The sequence below is a fragment of the Amblyomma americanum genome, chromosome 11 (assembly GCF_052857255.1).
Source record: "Amblyomma americanum isolate KBUSLIRL-KWMA chromosome 11, ASM5285725v1, whole genome shotgun sequence".
In the NCBI taxonomy this organism is placed as follows: Eukaryota; Metazoa; Arthropoda; class Arachnida; order Ixodida; family Ixodidae; genus Amblyomma; species Amblyomma americanum.
The window spans coordinates 112068353-112090498 of record NC_135507.1 but is presented as its reverse complement, the minus strand read 5'-3'; the positions used below and the strand labels follow the sequence as shown (position 1 = coordinate 112090498).

General features: G+C 45.0%; 1 protein-coding gene across 1 annotated transcript in view; it reads left to right on the top strand.

The window, feature by feature from the left end:
- The first annotated feature begins 316 nt into the window (after positions 1-316).
- LOC144109849 (uncharacterized) overlaps positions 317-22146 on the top strand; it is a 69761-nt gene continuing 47931 nt past the window's right edge. Inside the window, exons 1-4 of the mRNA XM_077642628.1 lie at positions 317-394; positions 1875-1956; positions 2807-3058; positions 7302-7415. Coding sequence (XP_077498754.1) covers positions 317-394; positions 1875-1956; positions 2807-3058; positions 7302-7415 — 526 coding nt within the window. The remainder of the gene's footprint in view (positions 395-1874; positions 1957-2806; positions 3059-7301; positions 7416-22146) is intronic.

Genomic DNA, 22146 nt, shown 5'->3' with positions numbered 1-22146 from the left:
TTTTCCCCTCATAGCAGCAAATATGTTTTTCGTCCTCCTAGCTTTTAGCGATGCAGTCCAGTGGAATGGGGACGACAGGTCGATAAGCAAAAAGCACGAGACGGCTCGTAATGGCTTGATTTATTTCGTTGAACGGGGAAAGCGTAACAGCTGCTACAACAGGGTGACGCGTGGATGAGGTGCGATGCGTTTTCGTTCCCGGTTCGGGCTAATGACGTGAGCGTTGGGAATGCATCTTGCCGCTGGCGGAAATCGATCCGGAGCCCACCGGTTGAGGAGCAAGGTGTGGCGAAACTACTCGCTTAGGGAAAGTCCAATGTGTGATGTGTACCGCATCGACTTGTCAAGGCCATGCGTGTGCAGTGTCACGGGCGGCCGCTGCTGGTTTCCTCAGGTACTATAACGAGTGGTGCTCGTGCAGTTCGAATGCATTTTTTCAGCGCAAAATTAGGCAGGACGTAGCGAAGAGACACACGCAAGACAAACTCTCAACTTCAACTAGTGGTTTAATGGCATGACCACAAATATATATGATCACAGACAAGAAGCCTGAAACAGAGGCGTGTTGAAGGCGAGTTGTACCTATAGGCCGTTGTCAAAAAAAGAAGTTCCGAGCTGCAATTCGGCCCATTGGAAGCTGGTAAAAAGGGTAATCGCCGTAAACTGCCTGCTCTCGCAAAGTGCTGTGCATAACTTGCGGCCTCCAGAGTGCAACGCGGTCCTCCAGAACGAACTTGTGCGGACGGTAGCAGACAAACAGTTGCGGGAAGTGGAGAACGGCGAACGAGGGCGTCAAGACCAGAACAGAGGACAAAAAGCAAGGCCTGTTGCTGTTCCCTAAATCCGTCGGTTCTCCCACCGCTTAAAAAAAAGCGGCAGGAAAATGGGGGGTTCCAGTCGTGTTCCCTGGTCCTGAAAATGTGGCACTGCCGTGCAAGAGCATGGCAATGAGGCCTGCACGAAGAACTGCTTGTAGAACAGGGTCCGTCTGCAAGATGCCTCTCTGTTGTGGAAAAAGCTGCGTCGGACAGACGGGATGTTGCAACGACACTTTGCGAGAGCACTGAACGGCAGCCTGGCGGAACACTGAAGCCGCTGCCCGAGGAGACCATCGTGCACTGAGCAGCTCCAAGCAGCAGGGCAGTAGAGAAATTTTCGACGCTCTCCAAATGAAGGCGAAAAGTCCAAAGAGCTGCTTTCTAAAGAACCGCATGGCAGGTGCGCCCAGGTGATTCACCTGGCTTCCTAAAGGTTTTTTTTTGCTGTGCCTTCTTTGTTTTATCGTAAGGGAAGTCACGGACCAAGCGCTAGTGATATGTCGGTTTCAGGCTTATTGTTTGAGCTTATGTATTTGTGGTCATGTCATTAAACCATGAATTGAAGTTGAGCGTTTGTCCTGTGTGTATATGGTGGTGGCGGTTTGTTTTAAAGAAAAAAAGTGAAAGAAAAAAATGTTGCCGGCCGGGGCAACACCCGAGCTGCAGCCGCCTGAGGTGAAAAGGAAAGGGAGAGTATAGCGAGGAGAAGTATAGAGGGGAGCGATAGCAAGAAAGAACTTTGAAGCATGCTCTGCTGAGCGAGTTTTTTGGTGTTTATTCTGACGACCAGCGCGAAATTCGCCAAGGGACAGAAAGCGCACGTGTTGTTCAGCGCACGTGTTGTCTTTTTTTTCTGTCCCTTGTCGAATTTCGGGCTGGTCGCCAGAATTAAAAGCTTTGCTACGGCCTGTCTATATTTGCGCTGGAAAAATGCACTAGAGTTACAGGACCAACAAGTCCGTCTTTCTACTCTAATAAGTGCGCTCGTGTAGACCCAAGAACGGGTGGTGTAGAAAAATTCCCCGTCGTCAACCCTCGTGGTACTACGAATTCCAGCGAAAGCTGAGGGGTGCCGAGCAGGGGTGCAGGCTGCGCATGCCTCCCTCACGGTCGCTCACTCACTCATGTAAGGGGGCAGGTATGTAGAGCAGTGGTGGACTGCCCCTCTCCGCCCATTACGCGACTGGTGGCGAGAGTTCTCCCACTAATCAGCGTGCGGCACCTGTTCGCTCATTTTCCTCCTCGCACAACTTCGTCTCAGTCCACGTCGCGCAGTCGGAAAATGTGGCCCTAACTGCAGTCGTCATAAACACACTTGACCTGCCGCTCAAGGCGACGCACTGTAGCCAAGCTTAGTAGCCTCGATGGAGCGGTATAGCGAGCAAACCGAACCGCCGTGGTCGCTGTAGCAGCAGCTGGTCGCATTGAGCGGCAATGGAGGGGACTGGTCCAAGATTAGTTGACCCTCACGTTTACACGCTAGGGGGTCTCGTAAACGCCGACCACCTTCAGCTGTGCACTCGGTGGTCTTCACAGACAACGGCGCGAGGCGTCGATTCTTACCCGCAGGAAATAGCGCCCTGTCGATCCCGCGTGGAATGATGACTCCCGCGTATGGCTTAAACTACACTGAAGAAGCCTACATACGGTCCATACGACAACGCATATGCAGAAGTCGATACTCACACTGACGTCATCACATAGAAATCCGTGTGCAAAGCATGCAGACTTTCACGTATAGTTCCGTATTCCCGTAATTTTATATTTTTAAATGTTGTCCTTATATGTTTTTTACTCTTTACGTAACCAGTAAAAGCGCTGATTGATTTTCTGAGTGACTCCTAATGACGGTGCCAGTAGGCGGAGATGTTCGTCAAGCCAATCAGCTGCTGAATAAAGTCACAAGCACGCGATTCACGCCACAGCTGTCGCACGGCGTTTGAGCCGAAAACGGAGATCGCTGCTGAGGCCTTCTCTCGCCGTCGCAGATCCTTCGTGTGGCCAGCTGGCGAGGAGCGCCGCTCTGGGCCAGCTGGGGTCTTCCTGCCTGTGGGTGCCTCACCAGCCAGCGGGCCGCCGACCCTTGCGGCTGCCGTGGCTTGAAGCCAGCGGCGCCTGCCGGCGGGGTCGCCTCGCCGTCCTGGCTCCTTCCGCCCTGCAGCGGGCCTGCAGGGCGGCGTGGGCCGGGGACCAGCGCCTGCTGTGGGTGGGCGGCGGCTCGGCAGACGCAGCTCACCAAGGTAGTCTGTCGGGGCCTTAGAAAAGAGCAACAACGAAGGCTGCGCTTACTGTCATCACGTCTTTGCCCTTTTTGTTTTGTAACCATGAGCAACGTGCGCACTGTAGGCTGAAGTCAGCCGCAACTCAAGAATCGAAATGGCAGATGCTCCTCAAGGAAGGCCCTCCTACCAATGGCTTCGGCTTATGTCATGACTCGTGACTTAGATTTTAACTGCCCTGCAGTTTCAAGCCACCTGCTAACGCAAGTGGAAGGTGCAGGGCGGTCGACTAAAGTGCCACCTTAGAGTGTATCTGCCGCTGCGCTCTTGAGTTGCACCCGAATCGCTGCTGTACAGAAGAGCGCAACTGCTCTTGCTTGCATACGTCAGCAAGCCTTGGCGCTAAGCGATACAAGCTAGTGCAAAAGCTGCACCACCAGTGTCGATTCCGCGTTTTCTTTTGTTCTTTTTATCCAGTGCACAACGGTTGTAGTTTATTTGTTTACTAATTTATGAATTTTTTTATACCGGTCGCTTTTGAACCACCTCACATAATTACTGTCCACGAGACGAGGCAAAAGGAGACTCAGCCAACTCCAGCCTAAGGCCTCCGTCGCACATGTTACACAGCATAGCCATCATCAGGATAACAACGTCCACTGCAGTACAGAAGCCGCGTTCTCCCTCCTGTAAATCTGGTACTGTGCAAACTGCGGCCATTTTATCCCGTATATTACATAACAGCATGGAAATTTAAAAATTTTAGCGCGCTTCCGAATATTTATTTTTTTATTTATTCAACATACCTCTAAAGGCCCTCCTTCGAGGGTATTACACTGTGGGGAGGGGCAGTGTAAAAAACATGCAAAAGGAACATCATGAACTAGCAAAGAAACAATAAACATGCTAGGTATAACATGGCAAAATAATTAAGAACCAAGGAGTAAATAAATGAGCAGGCGATAGAAAACAATATATTACAAATTAAAGGTTTAATGAAAACGATTAGGCATAGCTGAAATTAAAAATACAACAGTGTACGTATTAGGCACGAAAAGAACAGAGGTAATCGCAAAAGTACAGCAACTGGAGAAAAAAAAGACATTAAAATTTCGAACATTTCAAATGCCAACGTCGCTACGGATGAGAGCAAGGAATGTGGAGGCACTAGATCCAATGGCGATGGGCGCTGGTAAATTGTTCCACTCTATGATAGTGCGTGATATGAAGGACTTCGCAAATGCAGATACGACACGCGATGCGTTTAATTTCGTGCGGATGGTCGAGTCGCGGAAAGAAGGCTGATGGTGACTTGAAAAAAACCGTGGTGCAGCGATGAATGGTAATACAGTTTATGGAAAAGCGCTAGTCGCGATACTTTACGGCGGTAAGACACGGCGGTACGTCTTCGGCGGTAAGTCTTCTAATTCGGCGCGATTTTTTAAGGCAGTGACGCTGGTAGTGTGTGAGTAATCTAAAAAAAATAAAATGCGCAGCGCGGTTCTGCATGGATTCAATGTTAGCTACGAGATAGGCTTGATCAGGATCCCAGATGGCTGGCGCATATTCAGTCTTCGGACGAATGAGTGTAATGAACGCGAGTATTTTCAGGTTCGGTGGAGCCTGTCTGAGGTTATGCTTTAGTAGGTCGAGTGAGCGGTTGGCGTATACTAAAGTTAGAATAATGTGATTAAGCCATTTAAGTCTGATTTCAGGTGAACTCCGAGGTACTTGTAAGAAGTTGAAAGTTTGACAGAATCGTTATTTAGGAAATAAGTTGTGGGAATGCGAGAATTGCGAGTGAAAGACATAATCTCAGTTTTAGAAGTATCAAGTGCCATAAGCCAAGATGTGCACCGTGCGGTTACTGCATCCAGGTCAGTCTGCAAACATTGCTGGTCAGTCATAGGAACTATATTATGGTATATTACGCGGTCATCGGCAAAGAGCCCAACTCGAGAAGACACAGAGTTTGGTAAATCATATTTAAAAGAGGAGTGGACCAAGAGCGCTCCCCTGTTGTACCCCGCAGGTCACTTTAGGGCAAGTGGAGTTGTAGTTGTTAATGGAGGTAAACTGAGGTCTAGCGTTGAGGAAGTCGGCAATCCAAGTAAAAACAGCGGGGTGAATATTCAACTGCGTTACTTTAAGCATAAGCCTGTGATGAGGAACGCGATCAAATGGTTTCGAAAAATCGAGAAAAACGGCATCAATTTGACAGCCAGCATCGAAGATCTCATACTTCTGACTGCCGCCTTGGTCAGTTGCTTCGCAGCCGCTGGGGACTGAGGGCCGAGGGTTAATTGGTTTGTTCATGGAAGGTTGTAACAGGATCTGAAGGTTGGAACAGGATCTGGCCAGATCCTGTTCTGATGAGGGAGTGCGTTGTCGGTTCTGGTCACCTAGAATTCAGGATGCACCCCAGGCATGTTTATTCTATCGATACGCAAAGTTTTGGTGAATTGCGCGGGATCGTAATTCGAACCCCGGTCCTCTTGCACGCGAGGCGGATGCGCTACCTCTACACCATCGCTGCCATCCTGCCACCGTTGGCAAGTGGCAAAGTAGAAAGGACGACATCCCCCTCTCCACTTTCAGAGGAGGGTGAAGTGCCAGTATTGAAGGGCAGACGAAGAGAAGGTGACAGGCGACGGGCTGCTGGGGAAAGTCGAGAGGAAGAAATCCCCTTTCCTTTGGCAGGTGCCTGCACTAGGTGGGCGAGTAGCGAAAAAGCCGTTTTGTGACCCAGTGAAGCCTCCACCTGCCAGGTGCCAGCTTCCACGTTTGGCAGGTGGCAAAGTGAAGCTTTCAGACGAGAGAGGGTCACTACTTGGGTAGCTAGCGAAAAGGCCGTTATGTCTTATTGTACGACAAGACACTACTTCACGCTCTTTTAGATTAACGCTGATACTGACCACAGTTCTCGATTGCATGCACCGATGTCGGAATTTCCAGCCGCCTCAAAGTGGCGGGTTGAATTTCCAGAGCCCACTGTCTGTGTTACAACTGATTAATTTATTTGTCTACTAGTTACCCACATCAACAGGAACGAATTATTATAGGGGTGCTTATGGTTACAAGGAGCCATACAAAGTTCAGAAGAATCGACTGGTGGGCGAGTTGGCTTAGGACTTCTCAAAACAAAGCGCACGAGTCGGAACACAGTACGAAAGAAACAGAGACAGCGTTTCCGTCTCGTGAGCTTTGTTTCAAGAAGTCGTACTCGGGTAAGGTATCCACAAGAAGCACACCGACACCTTCCCATTCACCTATGAGGCAAAAGAGTGGAAGCTAACGTAAAGGGCTCCACTTAAATAGAGGACAACGCAGCGATCTATGGGCGGCAAAACCGTAGGTGCAACGCTAGGCGACAGGGAGAGGGCAGAGTGGGTCAGGGAACAAACGCGGCTTAAAGACTTTCTCGTTGGAATCAAGAAGTAATGGGCTTGATCAGGGCATGATATCCGATGGCAAGATATCCGTTTGTCCTTAGCGTACAGGACTGAATTCCAAGAGAAGGCAAACATAGTGGGACGCGGTAGGATGTAGGCGGATGAAATTAAGTTTGCGGAGGTAAGGTGGACGCAACTGCTAAAGGACAGGGTTAATTGGAGAGATGTGAGAGAGGCCTTTATCCTGCCGTGGGCGTAGTCAGGCTGATGATGGTGATGATCAACAACAGAAAAAAACTAGAAAAATATAAGATACGTGGATGTTTTGATGCACTGAAAAATACCAGCGATTGATCACCATCATCACAATCATCATCTCCGTGACTGAAACACAAAGACCCGCCCCATATATCTCACCAATAAACCCTGCATAGAGGTAAGCCGCGACCACCTTATCCCCCAAACTTCTTAATATCATACGCCCACCTAACCTGCCGCCTCCTGCTATGTTTGGATTCTATTGCAATCCAGCACGCTACCCGTAACAACAATCGGTTATCTTAATTGCTTTCGCATTACATGCCCTGCCCAAGCCCACTTCTTCCTCTTGATTTCGACTAGGATGTCCTTTACTCGCGTTTGTTCCCTCACCCACTCTGCCCGCTTCTGGTCTCTTAACGTTACACCTATCACTTTTCTTTCCATGGCTCGCTGCGTTGTCCTTAACTTAAGCTGAACTCTTTTCCTTAGCCTCCACGTTTCTGCCCCACAGGTGAGTAGAGCTAAAATTGGATTGTACCAGCGAGTAACTGGGAACATTACTGGGATAAGGCGAGCAACTCAAACCTTCCGTTTCGCTCTTCGTTCTGCAGCGCCGAAGAGCGGAGGCCCCAGAACGTGCCTTAGCTGGTATCGTGGTTCCGCGAAGGCAATGCCGCAGGACTGTCGGCGACACCTGGCACCGCTGTGCCAGACCCCGGTCCCAGGTACGCCCCTCCATTTCTCCTTGCAATTTGCCGCCCGATAGGCTCGTTTCTTCCCACACCCATTCTGCTCCTTCCTGTCTATTAACGTCAAACCTGTAACATTTCTTTAAATAGCTCACTGTTCTGTCCTGAATATAAGTTGAAAAGTTTCACAATCTTCTTGATTTTGACTTAATGAGATATTCTTAGCTCCCTTTTTTTCCACACCAATTCTGCTCCTTCCTCCTTTCTGTCTCCTAACGTTAAACCTATAACACCTCTTTCTATAGTTCACTGCTATATCCTGAACATAAGTTGAATACGTTCACAATCTTGCTGATTTATATTTGAAAAGATATTCTAAACGCTCGTTTCTTCCCACACCCATTCTGCTTTTTCCTGTCTATTAACGTCAAACCTATAACATTTCTTTAAAAAGCTCACAGTTCTGTCCTGAATATAAGTTCAAAACTTCCACAATCTTCTTGATTTTGACTTAATGAGATATTCTTAGGTCTCTTTTTTCCACACCCATTCTGGTCCTTCTTGTCTCTTAACGTTAAACCTATAACACTTCTTTCTATAGTTCCCTGCTCTGTCCTGAATATAAGTTGGAAATGTTCACATTCTGGCTGATTTATATTTATTGAGATATTCTAAACGCTCGTTTCTTCCCACACCCATTCTGCTTTTTCCTGTCTATTAACGTCAAACCTATAACATTTCTTTAAAAAGCTCACAGTTCTGTCCTGAATATAAGTTCAAAACTTCCACAATCTTCTTGATTTTGACTTAATGAGATATTCTTAGGTCTCTTTTTTCCACACCCATTCTGGTCCTTCTTGTCTCTTAACGTTAAACCTATAACACTTCTTTCTATAGTTCCCTGCTCTGTCCTGAATATAAGTTGAAAATGTTCACATTCTGGCTGATTTATATTTATTGAGATATTCTAAACGCTCGTTTCTTCCCACACCCATTCTGCTTTTTCCTGTCTATTAACGTCAAACCTATAACATTTCTTTAAAAAGCTCACAGTTCTGTCCTGAATATAAGTTCAAAACTTCCACAATCTTCTTGATTTTGACTTAATGAGATATTCTTAGGTCTCTTTTTTCCACACCCATTCTGGTCCTTCTTGTCTCTTAACGTTAAACCTATAACACATCTTTCTATAGTTCCCTGCTCTGTCCTGAATATAAGTTGAAAATGTTCACATTCTGGCTGATTTATATTTATTGAGATATTCTAAACGCTCGTTTCTTCCCACACCCATTCTGCTTTTTCCTGTCTATTAACGTCAAACCTATAACATTTCTTTAAAAAGCTCACAGTTCTGTCCTGAATATAAGTTCAAAACTTCCACAATCTTCTTGATTTTGACTTAATGAGATATTCTTAGGTCTCTTTTTTCCACACCCATTCTGGTCCTTCTTGTCTCTTAACGTTAAACCTATAACACTTCTTTCTATAGTTCCCTGCTCTGTCCTGAATATAAGTTGAAAATGTTCACATTCTGGCTGATTTATATTTATTGAGATATTCTAAACGCTCGTTTCTTCCCACACCCATTCTGCTTTTTCCTGTCTATTAACGTCAAACCTATAACATTTCTTTAAAAAGCTCACAGTTCTGTCCTGAATATAAGTTCAAAACTTCCACAATCTTCTTGATTTTGACTTAATGAGATATTCTTAGGTCTCTTTTTTCCACACCCATTCTGGTCCTTCTTGTCTCTTAACGTTAAACCTATAACACTTCTTTCTATAGTTCCCTGCTCTGTCCTGAATATAAGTTGAAAATGTTCACATTCTGGCTGATTTATATTTATTGAGATATTCTAAACGCTCGTTTCTTCCCACACCCATTCTGCTTTTTCCTGTCTATTAACGTCAAACCTATAACATTTCTTTAAAAAGCTCACAGTTCTGTCCTGAATATAAGTTCAAAACTTCCACAATCTTCTTGATTTTGACTTAATGAGATATTCCTAGGTCTCTTTTTTCCACACCCATTCTGGTCCTTCTTGTCTCTTAACGTTAAACCTATAACACTTCTTTCTATAGTTCCCTGCTCTGTCCTGAATATAAGTTGAAAATGTTCACATTCTGGCTGATTTATATTTATTGAGATATTCTAAACGCTCGTTTCTTCCCACACCCATTCTGCTCCTTCCTGTCTCTTAGCGTTAAACCTATACAATTCCTTTCCATAGCTCACTGCTCTGTCCTGAATATAAGTTGAAAAATTTCATAATCTTCTTGATTTCAATTTAATGAGATGTTTTAAACCCTTGTTTCTTCCCACACCCACTCTTCTCCTTCCTGTCTCTTAACGTTAAACCTATAACTTAGATTTGGTTTATTAGGGTTTAACGTCCCAAAACGACTCAAGCTTCTCATGTTTATCATGAGAAGCCTGAGTCAAAGCGACTCTTCATGTTTATTAGGCTTCTTTAGGTTTACTTTAATTTCTTCACACCCACCTTGTTGCTTTGCCTTCCTGGGCCCTCAGCCATTGTATGCTCGTCTCCTGAGCTACTTAGCAGGTCAATGGCATCAATAATAGGCGATTGATAAGGTATCCTCCATTTTCAATCCCCAATTCTTCCCAATATAGTTTTCTAAAGACCCCATGTAAACACTCGACGGGTAGTACTGGAGAGATCGTGCCTCCGTGACGCGCGTTTCCTGAGTGGAATTATGTCTTTTCCTGTTGGGACAATGGCCGTTGTGCGACCCCTATACGTATTCTCTAGTATCTTCAAAATGCATCTTCCCCGCCTTTGGTACGCTATGCCAGCATGAATGGTGTGGTTTCGATTGAATCCAATTCTTTCCCGCAAACTAATAAAGCTAATTATAGGTGTTGAATCCACTCTGCACATTTCTGTGTCACCTGATTGATCGTGTAAATCATCATCATGAGCCTGACTACGCCTACTGCAGGTCAAAGGCCTCTCCCATGTCTTTTCAATTAACCTTGTCCTTCACCAGCTGCGCCCGCCACATCCCGGCAAAATTCCTAATCTCACGGCCCACCTAACCTTCTGCCGCCCCCTGCTACGCTTGCCTTTTCTTTCCACACTGTTACCCTTAAGGACCAGCCGTTACCCGCCTTGGCATTTCATGCCTTGCCCAAGCCCATTTCTTCCTCTTGATTTCGACTAGGATATCATTAACCCGCATTTGTTCCCCTCTTCCACTCTGCCTGCTTCCGGTAACTTTACGTGACACCTGTAATTTTTCTTTCTATATGTCGTTGCGTTGTCCTTAACTCAAGCCGAACCATTTTCGTTAACCTTCACGTTTCTGCTCCATAGGTGAGTGGCGAGAATAAACAGCTCTTTTATACTTTCCGTTCAAGGGATATTGGTAAACTTCCATTCGTGATCCGAGAAAACCTGCCATATGCGCTCCACCTCATTCCTTCATTCTTATTGTTCTAGTTATTTCCCTCTCATGATCCAGATCAGCTGTCACTACCTGCCCTAAGTATACGTATTCCTTTACCACTTCCAGCACCTCGTTGCCAATATTGAATTGCTGTTTGCTTGCGAGACTGTTGTACGTTAGTTTGCTTTCCTGCGTGAAATTTTTAGACCCACCGTTCTGCTCTGCCTGTCTAACTCATTGATCATGCTTTGCAGTTCATGTCCTCAGTAACCTAGCAAGGCAATGTCAAGAGCGAATCGCAGATTTCTTAGGTATTCTTCATTAACTCTTATCCCCAACATTGCCCAATCCAGGCCTCGGAATACCTCCATTAAACAGTAGGTGAATGGCATTGATTAATTATAATTATTTATCCACTTAAATAATTATTCAATCGTATTATAAATATGTGGAATGAGTTAGAATCCTTGTCTGCCGTTTTACTTGTTTACATTAGTTGTAAAGCTTCATTTATATCCTTTTTCGTTGCCTGTGGGATGTCGAATGCCTCCGCACCGCTGGCTTCGTCATTACCATCCTGATTATTTTGGCTACAGTACGAACCTGTGTATAATTATCCGGTTTATTTGATTATATTATCTAAGTTACTAATTAAATTTCTTTGATATGCTCTCAGGGTGTACTTATAATCTCTGCTCGTGCCTGATTACCTTTTGACCATGTTTAGTCTGCCTCCGTTCTGCACAGCCTGCTCGATCCTGTGCACAGTGTATCTCCCTGTGTCAAAGGGTGAAACGGTGAAGCACTGAGCCCTGCCCTTTCTGTTCCTGTTTCGTTCATATTGTGAGCCATCATAACGGATTCCTTATAACTGTTCTTTTACTTCAAACAGTTTTGCTGAAACAGCTTTGCTTCAACAGTTGTGCCAGTTCTTTTCTATGCTTTAATCCTTTGACATTTCTTAATCAGGTCGTTCGCGTCCTGAGAGAGTTTGCCAATATCCTTTCTCACTTCACTGCTGCCAGTGCGATGGGAGACAACTGAGCACGTATAGTGAACGCAGGCCTCGCGCCCCAGCGGTTTTCAGCTGGCGAGCAGTAAGCGGGCCTTTGTCTCTCGCTCTCGAAGTGGGCGAGAGCGAAATAACGAAGGGTATCGCTGAAGGAAGCGAACAGCGACGCCCAGAGAAAAGAGAGAAGGAAACGCAAGGCCTTCATAAACACAAATCAAAACACACTCCGCCTGGACTTAAACAACTTGCCTTCAACACCCAAATTCGTCCGAAATTTGAGTATGCATCGGATGCGTAGGATCCGTTCCTAAAGAAAAGATATAAAGAAACTTGAAATGGTCGAGAGAAAAGACTCTCATTTCACCTTTAAAGCTTATTATAGCTCTATATCGCCATCCTTTCTGCTGCCTACGAACAATATATTCACTCTATAAAGAAGTACAGCACTTGCAAGACTTAAATTTCTGTCCTCGCTATGCTTCAGTCGATTTAACCTGCCCCTTTCAGGTTTCAAGGGGTGCAAGTTACCCCTTTGTAACTTGCACCGATAACGTTATATACAGGTTGCCGCTTTCATGTGGCAAGTTGTATATAGGGCAGACAGGCCGGTGCCTGAATAAGCGACTCAGCAAGCACCAGAGAAATGTTAGAGATCAGGGGTCAGGTAATTTGGCTTGTCACTGCCGTAATCACAAGTGCACGCCTAACTTCGAGGAGTGTTCAGTATTAGGAAAAAATAGGGATAAGAAAACAAGGGAAATAATTGAAGCTGTAGCAATGGAAAAAGAGGGATTGGAAAATTGTATCAGTGATCCTTCGGTGGTATTATCAAGGAAAGACACAGCTTTCTTAGATTCAAGGAGTGGGCGATATATCTTGTTTTCCTTTTGTTACTATTAATTTATTCAGAAAAATAAGAAAGCCATGGATTAATGGCGATCTAATGGCAAGAATAAAAATAAAGAACGACATGTTCCACAGGTTCATTCAGACCAAAGATATCATCCTCCTGAGAGAATTCAAGAAGTATCGGAATAAGCTAAATAAAGATATTAAGAAAGCTAAAGCACATTACCTAGAAAAGTCTTTTAGTGCAGTTAAAAATAATAGTAAATCAACATGGAGGAAACTAAATGAAGTTCTGTGCCGCTCACAAAGAACTAGCCCAGTGGAAGAACTTTTGATAAATGGAATAATAGTTAATGGGGCTTCCCTAGCCGACGCATTTAATGATCACTTCGCTAGCCTCCCAACCCCTCAGCTATCTAGACATACAAAGCTCTCTAATAACCCTCCTTGCCCACACAGCTTATTTCTTACACCTACTTCAGACGAAGAAATTTCTTCTATATTCTTGAATCTCAAGAATTCACGCAGCTGTGACACTCAAGGTATGCAAATCGAGCCATTAAAATACGTTATTGATTGTATAGCACCTGTACTAACGCACATTTTCAATCTGAGTTTTACTACAGGTACCTTCCCGAAACAGCTTCAAGTAGCGAAAGTGAAACCAATTTATAAAAAAGGAGATCACAATGACCTCGGCAATTACCGTCCCATATCAATTCTGCCAGCGTTCTCTAAAGGATTAGAAAAACTTCTTCTGGTTCGCCTTGTTTCCTTTTTAGATACATTAGACGCATTGTCGAGCGCACAGTACGGGTTTCGGAAACATCGGTCTGCCCAATTAGCTCTACTTGATCAAAAGGAGTATATTTTACATAATATCGAAGCAAAAAAACTTGTGTTGGGTGTGTTCATTGATTTCACTAAAGCTTTTGATTACCTGAACAGAACCTTACTCCTCGAAAAGTTGGAATCTTATGGCATTCGCGGAAATGCATGGGAATTAATTAAATCATACCTCTCTCATCGTTGTCAATTTGTCGAGGTCAATGGTCACCCTTCACATTTAATACAAACTCACACTGGAGTTCCTCAAGGGAGTATTCTTGACCCCCTTTTGTTTAATCTATACTTAAATGATATTGACAGTCTTGATGATCGAGCTAAGTTTGTAATTTACGCCGATGATACTAGCATATTCTTTTCTTCCGATGACAGCACTGAATTGTTTATGATAGCCAACTCTGTACTCGCTAAGGTAGCTGCTTGGGCACAGGAAAATGGCTTGGTAATCAGCATTCCTAAAACAAAAGCGATTGTTTTCCGTCCTAAGACACGACAGATTCCACCTAATTTAACGCTTAGTTTAAATAATACGGAGATAGAAATAGTGAGTGAATTTAAAACGTTGGGAGTGATCTTCACGGAACATATGTCCTGGGACAGACACGTCGATTACATCTCAAGTAAGCTCGCCTCGATTAACGGCATTTTGTACAGACATAGAGATTTCCTCCCTAAAAATATTTTGTTACTCCTATATAATTCCTTGTTTGTCTCTCATTTACAATATTGTAGTCTGGTCTGGGGTACTACTACCCTAACTAACATAAACAAGTTGAGTATATTAGAGCGAAGGGTTCTTAGAATTATTACACGCTCTCAATACGATTGTGATATATACTCTGTAATGCAAAACCTTGGCATAATACGTTTTGACAACATGTACAATTATTCGTGAAAGACATAAGAGCACAAACTGGCTACACGGACAAGGAAGGGAACAGGACGAGCGCCAAACGTGTCTGCAAGATACTCCGGTCCGAACTGTGGTACCAAGTGAGGCTGCTTCAAGATCTTCTACGGGCAGCGTACTACGCCCAAGACCAAGAGTGGCTGGCGGCCATCAGACATCGAGAAAGCAAGAAGCTCGCAGCCCAGACAACAGAGCTTTGGTGGAAGTGCACCATGAACCATGTATCGAGACACTTGGAACAACTGAAGAAGGGGCAGACCAAGGATCCCGGACGCCATGATGTGTTAGTCCTGGGAGGAGCTGAACTCCCGGAAGGAATAGCGGCAAAAAAAAAAAAAGTAGCGCTCGTCCTGTTTCCTTCCTTGTCCGTGTTGCCAGTTTGCGCTCTTATGTCTTTCACGAATGTGCACCAACAAGCCCAGTTGCAAGTACTTCTTATGTACAATTATCACCTGTGCCTTGGGCTTATCAGGGAAAAGAAAGCTAAATGCAATAGTTTAATAAGGTTTGCCGAATTAGCCATAAAAGGTCCATCACGCTACCCCACACGCAATCTCGAGTTTTGGAAAGTGCATTCCTTCCGGACTAATTATGGATTTCAGACACTAAAATATCGAATTCCTAATATACTAAACACATACCTAAAGGATCACATTGATATTCTTGATCTTAAGCCACATGAACTGAAATCTTTATTCCTGTAATGTTACCTTTGTGTGTCCTATATATTTTTTACTTATACTTAAGCTTTGCCTAATTCAGTTGTCATGAATGCATACATTTGTGAATGCTTTTTTGTTATGAACTATCAACCAATGTCGCCTTTATGTTGCTGTATTACATTTGTGCGCTGCTTTTTACCATTACATTTTTCTTAGATATTAGTATATAATCTTCCTCCCACTTGGAAACTTGTATTCACTTTTCGTACGAGCAGTACATCCCATACTTTATTATGTGTTATTATGTTTTTCATGTACGAGTAGTACATTCTATACTTTATTATGTATTATTATGTTTTTCTTCGATGAAAGATGTGTCGGGTTGTCGGCGTGTACTGCTGCTGCTTTGTAGGGGACGAGGACTTGTCAAGCTCCTATCGCAGCTTTTTGCCTCGCCTCCCCCATCTTTGATGGAAATAAATGGAATATATATAAACTTGCTCACTGATTGGTGGTTTTATTGTTTTTATCTCTTCCTTTGACACATCATGACTTTGACAAGATAATCATTGTTGTAGGTTATCTTTATAATGCTGTCAGCGCCAATTAAGTTCATTCAGTGGAAGTTTAGCGCTCGTGTTGTGTTCCCTCAATTTTGTGCGCTATGGATCCTCATGTTGACTACCCACTAGCCCGAACCCTCACCTTCTAAGCAAAATATAGTTTTACAAGGATGATATATCTGGCCTGTTAGTAGTAACTGAGAGCAAAAAATTCTGCAAAGTAATCAGTCCGAAGTATTCCTCTAACGCCATACAAGTTAGTAAAAACGACAGAGTGCTCTCACCATGAGAGACAGCAGCTGAATTCAATTCATATTTTGTATTTACGAACGAAAATGCACTGCCACCTGATGTAACATGCGACTCCTATGATTATGACCTGCGAGGGAATTGCATCTGCCATCGATCGTCTCGCTCCTAACTCGGCACCAGGGCCTACCTATGGTGTTCTTGCAAAATTATTGAATCGAAAGCTTCACCACGGTACCTCGTGCTTCGACCGCCGTGTGCCCAGTTTTCACCTTCAGCTGAGTTAGAGGTCAAATCATGAAAAAGAAATTGATAGGTTTGGTTTGGTTTATAGGGGTTTAACGTCCCAAAGCAACTCAGGCTATGAGAGACGCCGTAGTGAAGGGCTCCGGAAATTTCGACCACCTGGGGTGCTTTAACGTGCACTGACATCGCACAGTACACGAGCCTCTAGAATTTCGCCTCCATCGAAATTCGACCTCCGCGGCCGGGATCGAACCCGTGTCTTTCGGGCCGGCAGCTGAGCGCCATAACCACTGAGCCACCACGACGGCTGAAAAAGAAACTGAATCACTATCCATGACCCGCCGCTGCGCGAACAGGTCTCCTTTAAGGGCCGCCACGCGAGACCTCTAGGCTATTGCCGCAGCCAACGCGCCTCGTGTTAAACGGCATCACTCTCTCGCGCTGTGCATTGCAGAGCGTCGTCTTCATCAGCTTCCATCTCCTCCGGCACTGCCTGCTCACCGCCGTCTTCTGCGTTGCACAAATCCGTGCTTTCGCTCCGATTCCATTGCAGTAAACATTCTCTGTCGCTTTTTTTTTTTGAAAATGACGATGAGTGGGAATGGTTCCAATTTTAAAATCCGGTAATTCTTCTAAGCTTTCTAACTACACGCCCATTCCACTCAAAAGCATACCTTGCAAGCTCCTAGAACATATTATATCATCAGCAGTTATGAAGTACTTAACGCAACAAAATTATTCTGGTTAAACAGCATGGTTTCCACAGTGGTAGATCTTGTGAAACACAATTATTTGAACTGATAACTGACCTTGATCTAGCAGCCCACGCTTTTCCAATTGATGCCATATTCATTGATTTTTTGAAAGCTTTCGATAAAGTTCAGCATAAACGTTTACTATTGAAACTTACCGGCCTTAATATCAACAGCGACGTTGTTCAGTGGCCTGAACATTTCCTGACCGGTTGTTATCAGTCAGTTTCCATAGATGGCGTGAGTTCCTCTCTAGCTCATGTTAAATCTGGTGTGCTGCAGGATATTGTGCTTGGGGTTCTTTTTCTCATATATATCAAAGACATTAGTGATAACTTTACCTCCACTGCAAGATTATTTGCAGAGGATTGTGCCATTTACCGGGAGAAACATAGACCTTCGGGCATTGTTACGTTACAGTCAGACTTTAATGAACTTCCTAATTGGTGCGCACGCTGGCAAATGGAAATAAACGACGCTAAGGCAAAGTCTATAGGGTTTACCGCTACATCTGATCCAGTAGTGAAGGATTACTCTACGAACAGTCTAACTATGAAGCGCTCAGCATTCATAAATACTTAGGTGTCCACATATCAAGCAACCTCACACGGCAACAAAACATTGACACAGTCACCAGCAAGGCATTTCGGTCACTTGGTTTGATTAAACGCAGTCTACACCACTCTAACGTATCTACAAGACTTCTCGCATACAAAACACTTGTTCGTCCTAAAATAGAATATGCTTCACCAATATGGAATCCACATCAGGCGTATTTAGTCAATAAATCATATATAGCTGAACTGCCCGGTTCGTCACAGCAAATTATACACGCACATCTATTGTTACGGGAATCGAAAAATCGCTCCATTTATTCTCTTTGAAAAAAAAAAAAAGAACGTTCTCTCTACTGTCATGATTCCATCGGTATTATCACGCACCGTCGTCGTTCTCCGCCGCTCATATCACGCCTGCTCACCGCAGTTTTCCACGACTCGACCACAGCTTCAAAGTCCAGCCCATATTTGCTCGCACTAACTTATTTCATCATTCACCGCTCTTAATAGCTATTCGTCACTGGAGCAAACTTCCAGAGAGCGTTGTGTCAGTTAAAAGCCGCGATGAATTTCTTCGCAAACTGAAGTCTTTCTTTTCATATGTGAAGCATCTGCCGCACTGTTTGTTTTTATTGTTTGTGTTTATTATTGCTTTTATTGAGGTCATGTATTCCCCCCCCCCTTATGTTATGCCTCCCTGAGGCCTTTAGTGCATGTGAATAAATATTATTGTTAATATTTCTAAAACACAACTTATATGACCCGCCGCGGTGGCTCAGTAGTTACGGCGCTCGAATCCAGACCTGAAAGACGCGGGTTCGATCCCTGCCGCGGTGGCGGAATTTCTATGAAGGCGAAATTCTAGAGGCCCGTGTACTGTGCGATGACAGTGCACGTTAAAGAACCCCAGGTGGTCGAAATTTCTGGAGCACTTCACTACGGCACCCCTCATAGCCTGAGTCGCTTTGGGACGTTAAACCCCAATAAACCAAACCAAACCAAACCAAACAACTTATATGTTTTCATAACCCATTAAAACAATTTGAGTTGAGTCATCCCGTCTGTTTGCATACTTCCTCCTGTTTTGATTGTAACTATGTACCAGTAAAATATGCGCAGTCGGTCACATATCTGGGCCTTATCTTCGTCAGTGATCTCTCTTGGAACTCACATCTTTCTTTTGTTTGCCAAATACTTCGTACTGTATCGTGTGTCCTGTATAATATTAGATATTTTATGCCTTCTGTTCGTAAATGTGTTATAGAGACTTTATTCTATAGTGTGCTTAGATATGGAATTCCTGTTTATGGTCACAGCACAGGGTGTATTTACTTCTGCGTTCACTTCTAAAGAATATTGCCTACGACCTGCCCATTGGTAATGACATTGATAATTTTAGAATATTAAAGCTTGCAAGTTTTAAAGCTTTGTTAAGAGAAACTCTTGTGTTAAAAACTTCTGGTACAGTCAGTTCACCATTCCATATGTTCCTGCACGTGACTTGAGACCAAAATTCGTTTACTGCAATCCTAGCTCCTCAACCCGGTAAGAAAAGCGCATACGTCAATACTATGTACCTGTCTGTTTCAATAGCTTGTCGTCTATTGTATTCCGAATGAAAACTAAATACACTCTGAAAAAAAATTTTGCGGTCTGTCTCGGCGTTGCTTCCTGCACTATAATTATTTCATCTGATGTTGTCTTAATTTCAAATTACTCTCATCCCTCTTGATGTTGTAATAGCTATGTCTATATATTTGTGTCTGTGTTGTTAGGTTCTGCGAGTTCCGGTAAAAATCAAGCTCAGAAACGAAAGGCACTAAACTGGCTGTTCAAATCAATTTGTCCAAGGTAAAAAATATTACAACATGTTGCACGAAGATTCTAATCGTCTTGAACTGGTTAGAATATTTTTTAAATGCGCCTGATTTGCAAATTAAAGCAGGAAATGGGCTAACTTTTTATCCTCGACTGAAGTGCACGGCTTTCAATGTAGAAGTTCGTAGGGTTTTTTCCTTCTCAGTGCCTTTCCTCCTCTTGAGATTACAATGCAGTCCCTCAAACGCGTTCCGACGGAAAGAATAGACAGCCGCTGTGAGCAGAGGGCAGCACCGAATTCGGTGCTCTGCAACGCCGGCACTGCAGCATAGGCGCAGTCACGTTCGACGGCAGGGAATTATTTGTGCTTTGGCGGAGAACTGCGACGATCTGGTCGCGTTCCTGTTGCAGCACATCGCTGTTCCTTTTCCTTCAGCAGCTTGAAAACTGCGCCAATTTCTAAAACAGTGAAACAATATCGGTTCTTAAAGATCTTTCATGCTCGTCTAAAATTCGCTTTTCGCCAAATTTTGTGTCTCAAATTCTATTAAAAAGGGAAATTTCTCAGAATTTCACATCGCTGCTTTGGCAGCATCATGCATGGTTCATGGCGGTTTAACGTCCCAAAGCGACTCAGGCTATGAGGGACAACATAGAGAAGGGCTCCGGACGATTTCGACCACCTGGCGTTGTTTAACGCGCAGTCACATCGCACAGTACACGGGCCGCTAGAATTTCGCTTCCCATCAAAATGCGACCGCCAGGATCGAAGGCCACCGCGGTGCCATCGCTGGGACCGGCTCTTCAGCCGGGGAGCGTTTGGGGTAGCTAACACCGCGATGTGGGAGAGCATTGCGACGTGGTGGTTTTTCACCTTGCGGGATTTATTTTAAGTTAAAAAAAACGGGAAGCCATGCTCGGCTACAGCTCTTCCACTGTGCACGCGACGCACTGTTCACTGGTGCACTGATTTCGTCACTCCATGAGCCGGGAATAAACGTCTGCTTGCGTCCGTTGCGGTCTTGTTTAGTTACAAAGAACTCAGTGCGCAAGGTCACTGTCTGTGGCTGAAAGCGCTCTTGACAGTGGTTTCGGGAGCATGCGCTGCTTTACGACCTGGGATGACTGGCGCGCATTCGCGACGGGTGGGGTGTGCGAAAGCGGGACCGCAGTGGCGGGGAAGTTCTGCTTCTAGCAAAGGGAGAGGGTTGCATGGGGAACCAAAAGAAGGCGATAGACGAGGTTTTCTTGGACCCCTGAGCTCTCGATATGCTAGGAAGGAAGCAGCTTGTTTCTTTCTTATCGGTTGACCTTCACATCCGAAACGCTCTGCCGAACGTGAAAAGTCCGTCGACAACTCCCCCCGAGCTCCGCCACCAAACGAGACCGGATCACGCTTCTCGATTGAGCGCTCGGATAAGCTCGCTGAGCACAGGCGTCACGAAGTCCAGGAAGCGCATCCCTCCTACCACCCTCGGCGACGTGCTCGGCCTTCGCTGCAGTACACAACGACCTCCGCATATTACGCTTGCGTGCCGCTTCCCCGCCTGCGCTTGTTAGCGTGCCGCGCGACATCTTCCCGAGGCCCGCAGTGTTGTTGAAAGGCGCCGTAAGGGGAAGCCAGTCACGCGACTTCCGTGGAGAGAATCCACGCAAGCCGGCCAGTAGCACGAGAAGCCGCTGCCCCGCGGTAAACAAAGGAAGTCGCCATGCAACCCACCCATCGGCCTTTCTCGTGGTCAACAACACGCTGCTGCAGGTTGCCGTCTCCCCTTTTTGGCCGCTAAATCTCGGCAGAGCTTCGCGTGCAGCCAGCGTATTTCATTCTGTCGCTGCAATACCCGTAGGGTGGCAGCCGCCGCTCCGGAACCCACTCGACGTCCTCAACAGAGAAAGAGAGGAATGCGCGCTGGATGGATGGATGGATGGATGGATGGATGGATGGACCCTTTAAATCAGGCGGTGGCTCAAGCCACTTAGCCTTGACTTATGAAATTTTACTCTTCTCTTGATTTTAGCCACCAACCAGATAACCTCCGCTTGGTTACTTCTACCCGCTTAAAATCTACTTTCCCTTCACTGTCCTTAAACCCCAATGCCTTGGGTAAATCAGCCCCGCTGCTTTCCACTGTAGGGCGAAGCCCTTTACAGAGAAGTATCAAGTGTTCAGCTGTTTCCTCCTCCTCTCCGCACGCAACGCACAACGTGTCTATCTCGTGGTGCTCGTGGTACCTGACTCTATATGTCTCAGTCCGCAAAACTCCCGTCCTGGCTTCAAACAACAAAGAGCTTCCCCTACAATTATGGTAGATAATTTCTTTGGCAATTTCCTGCTTAAATATTCCCGTATGTTCCCAGTACTGATTTCGTCAGCATCCCTGTTTTCCACAGAGCTCTCTCTGTTTCTTTAACCTTTTTCTTAACCGATAATTGCTGATTTGCCCCCCCCCCCCCCCCTACTGCTGTCCAGATATTTGTTTGTCAATTTTCTAGTTCGCTTTCTCCATTTCGTATCAACATTCCTTATATACAGGTATCTGAAAATTTTCCTAGCCCACTGATTTTCCCCTATTTTTATCAATCGCTCTTACTACTAGCTTCTCTGCTCTCGAACGACGCCCATCCCATATCACCCTGTGCCCCCTGATTTGGTATATTGCCATGTGCTCCCAAAGCTAGCCTCCCTACGCCACGTTGTTTAATTTCTAACCTTGCTTGAAGATCTGGTCTCATGCACAGGACCGCATTACCGAAGGTCAGGCTAGGAACCATCACCCCTTTCCAGATCCCTCTTACCACTTCATACCTATTGTAATTCCACAGTGCCCTATTTTTCATGACAGCTACATTCCTACTAGCTTTATTCATTACATATTTTTCATGTTCTGTCAGA